A 6,345-nucleotide genomic window follows, 5' to 3' on the forward strand; every position below is an offset into this window, starting at 1 on the left:
TGCTGCTGGTGCGGGCGGTGCCTGCTAAAGTTGTGGTTGTGGAGGTCTCTGTGTCCCTAGCTGCCGCCTTGTAAGCTCGAGCATCCTCCATATCCATGTACCCATAAGTGTTGGCCATCAACTGCTCATAGTTGGTGACTGACTTCTTAGCAAGTGAGTCGGACAACTCATTGCTCTGCGCGTCGGCCATGATAACGGACATAATAATCGCACTCCCTGGGTCATTGACCTCCAGCCTCTTTGCCTGGAACCTCTTGATATAGGTTCGAATGCTCTCTCCAGGCCCTTGCTTCATCTGAATCAACACATGAGGGGGCAGCTTATGCTTAGTGTTAACTAGGAAGTGATGGATGAACTTCCGGCTGAGCTGTTGGAAGCTGCTGATGGACTTTTTCTCAAGAGTGTTCCACTAGAGCTTGGTACTCCCCAAAAGAGTGATGGGAAAGCATCGACAGATGACCGCTTCCAATGCTTGGAGAATGCTCATCACATCATATTAGTTCTAAACATGCTCGGAGGGGTCTCCCTCGCCCTTATACTTCACCACATGAGGCATCTTAAACTTCTCATATGGGGTATTCATAAGGTCATCTAAAAGAGGGGTGTTCCCCCTAATGGCTTCTGCGATCGGTCTGTGCACCCGATCTTATCCAAAGGCCCCTACGGTAGCAGAAGGGGCTGGAGAAGCACAGTGATGGGGGAGAGTCTTAGAGACTGCTCCCTTAATGCGGTCCCCAAGATGACTAGGAATAGGACTCTCGTCGGTAATTTCTGGATAAGAGAGGAGACATCGACGAGGTTCTCTAGGGTGAGTCGACCAATGAGGTGGCGGAGTCGCGTACTTAACGCAATCCCTCAACTACTTGGCAGTAGCATGAGGAGTCCGGAGTGGGACTACTTGTTGTACTCTGGAAGGAGGGTGAGTCTTCGACTGCAAGTCCCGAGAAAGTGGGGGGATAGCTGAGGTAGCTTGTTGTGGCTGTGGAAGATGGCTAAGAAGCTCGCTGGTGAAAGTAGCGAGTTGCTATTGGAGACATTGATAAATATGATGAGCTGTTTCTTCAAGCCGAGCTCGAGTAACGTAGCTCTGGTGTGGTTTTACAAGGTGAGACTGGTTAGCTCTATCTTCAGAACTAGACATGTTTCTCGAAAAAGAAAGAGGCCCTACAGTGGGCACCAAACTGTTGATTTTAATAATCACACAGTCAATAAAAATAGTTGGATGGGGGTGAGATTGATGAGAGGCCTTTTCCCTTCTTGAATATTCGGTTCTGAGTTGAGTGGCTGAAGCTTACACATATAGAACTCATGAGAGGACGCGGACTGGTTCACTCATGGTTCCTCCGACGATCAAGTCAGCTGGTGAACTTGAGTGGGGAAATGAAGAATTGGGTGAATTCTTCTGTGTGTAGTATAATTTGCAAATATTACATAAAAGATCTGATCTGGAAGCAGTTCTATGTTAGAATAATACCTCTATTTATACTGGTAATATAAGGGTAGAATTGTTACTTCGGCCAAGCACGTGATGACGGTGAAGAAGTGTGGGCTCGCAGCTGCGTCAATACCTACTTTACAAGTGTCGACTGGTGACTTGGGAGAGATCACTTCACTATTAAATGAGAAGCGATTGGAGGTATGGCGGGGGGGGTGGGGGCCGATGAGTCATGAAAACTATCGGGGCTAGAGATATGATGGCGCCTGTTAAGTATTACATGTGATGCTGACACGTTTGTCAGTGGGAGAGGCTCGAGGCTGAGGTCGACCTATGGCTTAGCCGAGAAGTAATGCCTCTCGAGTCGACCCCGCAATGGTGTCGAATAGCTGGTCGAGTGGGCTTCGTCTTCGACAAGAGGGCCGACAAGTTCCGCCATTCGAATCGACATGAGTGAATGTCGACTCGACGAGTCGGCTAAGTTGGAAGTCCTTACTGGTCTTTGACCGCCAATTTGATTAGGGCATTGCATACAGGAGTACAATTTTCCATTGTTGACAAATGGTCGCACTATGGCGATTGAAAACACCATAACAATGAGAACTCGTCACAAACAGTTGTAAGTCTAATTGGGAGGGTACCTTGTCTATTAAGGGCCAACTTGCAGTAACCTAAATATTTGAAGAGTGGCTTAAGAGCAATTTCAAAAATGTGAGGGACTACTATAAAATTTTTGAAGATTTTGAGGCACTAATATCTAAATAATCCTATATTATTATTATTACTAGTACTGCTATTTTTACCCGTTCCATCCTGTCAATGGACTCCTAATCTGACTCGGTATGATAAGCGATTTCTCAACGCGTTAACACACAAAAATTCTCACGTTACGAACTCGTTATCCCCCCGACTCCATAAATACACCCGTCACCCTCTTATACAAATTCCAATCCCCCAAAAGGCTCTCTCTTTCTCTCTATCATCTCATCAAAACTCAGAAACCCCAGTTTCAGTTTTCTAGCTTCTAGATCCCTCCGATCCCTCCCTCTCACCTCTCACGTGCATGGCAGTATCCCTCCTTTCTCCTGCATCGGCAAGCCGCCGCTGAGATCCCTGCCGGCGAAGGCCACCGTCGGCGAGGCCCTCGTCGCCGTCTCGGCGGAGACCAGGGCGGCGCCGCCGTCTCGGGCCGTGGAGATCGCCGGAAAGATTTGTATGGTTGATGTGCTCTGTTTTCTCTGCTCTGAGGGCAATATTTCGAACCCTGCTGCTGCGCTCAAGAACCCTGTTTCTGCCCTTCTCGCTAAGGGCGAGGGTTTGGTTAAGAGAGTTGAGGCGAGTTCCAGGTAAAAGCTGGGGCTTTTTTTTTTTTTTTTTTTTCTGGATTGCGTTCGATTTTTATTTGGGGCTTTTCAATTTTTTTTTTAATTTAGATTTATTATTAAATGCGGATGTTTTACTTGGCTTTACAGGCGTTGCTGTTAAATTTATGGGAGAAAGTATGACTTTTGGACGAGGGTTTGTGGGCAGATATGTGAATTTGGGATTTGGGATCAATTTTATAATGGATCTAAAGCTTTAGCGCGTGTTCTTTTATTTTTTAATTTTCTGTATAATTTCAACTTGTTTAAATTAGAAAACTGGCTTTTTTCACTTGATCAAGCTAGCTTTGTGTATTTATTTATTTTTAATTTTTAATTTTTATTTTGCTGTATAGTTTCGGCCTCCTTCAATTGAAAAAAGGGAAAAAAAAAAACAGATTTTTCCCCTTGATTAAATTAAGCTCTGGGTTTCAATTTCCACTTGGATCACTCCTTTCTATCTAAAATTTAACATTCTCAATTCCCCTTTTGTTAATTTCAGAGTTTTTTTAAATGATTTATTTACTATAGGTTTCAATCCCAATTTGATTACCCTTCTGATCTCTAAAATTTTACCTTTTAATTTTAGCTTTGTTTAACTTCATAGATTTCTTCTTTTAATTTTAGCTTTTTAAAGGAACCAACTTTTTTTAAATATTTTAATTCACCAGCAGTTAACAATATTTAAAAAAAAATTCTTATCTTGTTTCTTGCCTCTGTCATGAAATTCTTAAATATTTTAACATAAAATTAGCAGTTCTACCTAAATTCTAAGCTTGTCCATCTTCTCATATCGAAGAAGTTCTAATCTTTACAATTTCAATCAATGCAGCATCCTGGAAGCACTAGACGTGATCCTAGACACCAACTCCCAAACCCTAATAGTCCCTATTCGATCCGCCTTCCCAAAGAAGAAGAACCGAAGTCAAGAATTCTGCTGGCTGACGCAAGAGGACCTCATCCGCTTCTTCCTCAACAACATCTTCCTCTTCTCGCTCGCACCGCGTCCTCTCGTCACCGTCCTCGACCTCAGTCCCCTACTCCGTCCTCGTCCGTCCCCACCGCTCCCCGCCCTCTCAGCGCTCGCCTAATTCCCGCTCGCCCCTCGACAACTCATCGTGAGTCATCACAGAGACAACAAGCTCGTCGGCGAAGATATTCGTCGCTTCAACTCTCCTCCTGCGAACGAGACTGCCGCGGGCTGCTTGCTCCTCCGCCGCCGACCTCAGGCGTAGCATCGATCTGCGTCTGCGGCGGCGTTCCCTTTGATTGTCATCCATTGCGTCAAAACTCTGGTTGAAAGAAAAAACTTAAACGGAATTCGAGTTTATCGATGGCGATAGCAGATGATATCGGCTTCTGTCGACATCGTCGGGTCGACTCTTCAGCACATAGGACCTTCCTCATCATCAGAGGAAGAGTGAGTCGGTGGAGGAAGAGGAGCCGAGGAGACTAGGTGGGAGTTATGCTCGTCGAGGATGGGAGGCGGTTCGTAGAGGCGGATCGTTTTGCCATCCGGGAGAGTGTCGCTGGTGCGTGATGTGGGCAGGCGCTGGCGCATAGGTGATACGTGTCTGGGTTTGGATGAGGAGGATTACGGGCGTCGTCGAGTTGTGACTTTTGAAGATATTCTCAGGGTTTTCAGGGATCAGCTGAGTTAAATTGAGCGAGAACCGTCTGAATGAATTTTGAAGGGGTTGAGACTTGAAATGAACTTGGCGGATGTGATTTGTGTCCTTTTTTTTTTAATCTTTTCTTGTGTGGGCTTTTTGTCAATTCTGTTTAGGTTTGCTTCATCCATCATATAAGAATGAACAAGCAACTTCTCTGTTTTTGTACATGATTCTGATGCTGTGTGTTCACTGTGTTTTGAGGGCTGTGTTGGTGTGGGTATGAGGTATCATCGAAGCATATTGAATTCCAGAAATACAGTCAATTATAGCATCAATTTGCTTGCAATGATATGTAGATATTGGTTAATGGTATCAAAACATTTGAAATATTATGTGCCCCTGCATCTAGTACTTAGCTTTTGCTTCAGGAAGTTAACACTTTTTAAATCAGGTTATCTTTTTGGTCTTGAGAACACATGGCGAAAGCTTATAATTTCATGAAAACTGAAAGTTGAGAGACTTTCTCAAACATGGAGTATGAATGCACTGCACCTCGTTGGCTATTAATTCGGTTTGAGGAATACAACACTGGACAGAGAAATCGCAGTTTCTCCTGTGCATTATTCCAATTTACCGTATATATTTGCTGTAAAAAGTAGCGGTTACTGGTAACCACACTCAACATTGAGAAGGCGGTACATTTTTTTTAATTTTTATTATATAATCCAGTTTGGAGTCGAATCCAAACACCTTACAGTCATATTGTAACTTCTTAACCATCTGAGTCAACCTATAAAAAAAATTGACTAATATAGGATAGAAGAAAATTTACCTGTGTTTTCTTTGAAATTTATGATTTCAATATTATTTTATTTACAGTACTTATTTACTATTTTGTTCATACTAATTTTTGTGGGTGGGGGGATTGCCCCGGGGACAAAATTTCGGTACGAAACGAAGAATATGCAACGGAAAATAAAGCATGAAAAACTAAGAGCAACTAACATAGAAATACACGAGATTTTTTGTAGTGGTTCTAATTAAAATCATATGTTCACTCTTCCTTCTCGTGAATGACCTTATTTTCTATGATCGGAGTTATCCTTGAATCACAGTCCAATTTAGTAGGCTTTACAAACAGAACTCTAAAATCTACCCTAAATCAATCTAGATACCCACTTCCTCACAATGACCATAAGAAACCTAGCCCTAGCTAGCGACACTCAGTTACCTTGGCTTGAGCATGCCAAACCTCTATTGACTAGCTTTGAGTTCGTCGTTAAACTCGCAAGTTTGAAATACTAGACTAACCCTAAAAATAATTAAAGCACAATTGAAATGATCTTACAACACTTTAAATAAATTGCTCTCCAAAACAATGATGTTGAAGATCCGCGAAGAAGCGATGTTGTAGATGAACGCAAAGGGCACTTCTCCTCGCTGAAACAATCTTTTGATGTTGAGTGCAATGAGAAGAAGTTAAGCGAGGCTCAGGAATCAAATTATAACTCTCAATCTCTCACAAACCCTACAATTTGATTTCTCAAACTTGAGCAAACATCTTCCCTACTTCTTGTTATTAATCTCTTCTCCAATCCTTCCTTAAATAGACATTGATTGCATTGAAAAGAGGTCATCTAATCAGTGTTGAATTAGGAGATCAAATCTGTGATCAAATGGCTGAGATTGAATCTAGAAATCTGTCAAAACGCATCCAATCCATCGAATGGTTAAACATGATCATCGATGGTTGATGTTGATCATCAATGGCTCCCTGTAGTCCATCCATTCTTCAATTTCTGATTTATGGAATTCACATATTGTTGACTAGTTCATCGATGGTTTGAAGCAATCATCGATGTTTGACTGTATTCTGTTGATGATTTGATTTTTCATTTGTAGAAAATACGGATTGCTGACTATAGTCCATTGATGA

General features: G+C 42.5%; 1 protein-coding gene across 1 annotated transcript; it reads left to right on the forward strand.

Moving 5' to 3' along the window:
• LOC109826731 (CBS domain-containing protein CBSX5-like) lies at nt 347-3,887 on the forward strand. Its single transcript, XM_020393746.1, has 3 exons — nt 347-552; nt 2,434-2,781; nt 3,629-3,887. The coding sequence occupies exons 1-3, from the start codon at nt 347-349 to the stop codon at nt 3,885-3,887; spliced, it is 813 nt and encodes a 270-aa protein (XP_020249335.1).

Source organism: Asparagus officinalis, chromosome 10, assembly GCF_001876935.1.
Source record: "Asparagus officinalis chromosome 10, Aspof.V1, whole genome shotgun sequence".
Lineage (NCBI taxonomy): Eukaryota > Viridiplantae > Streptophyta > Magnoliopsida > Asparagales > Asparagaceae > Asparagus > Asparagus officinalis.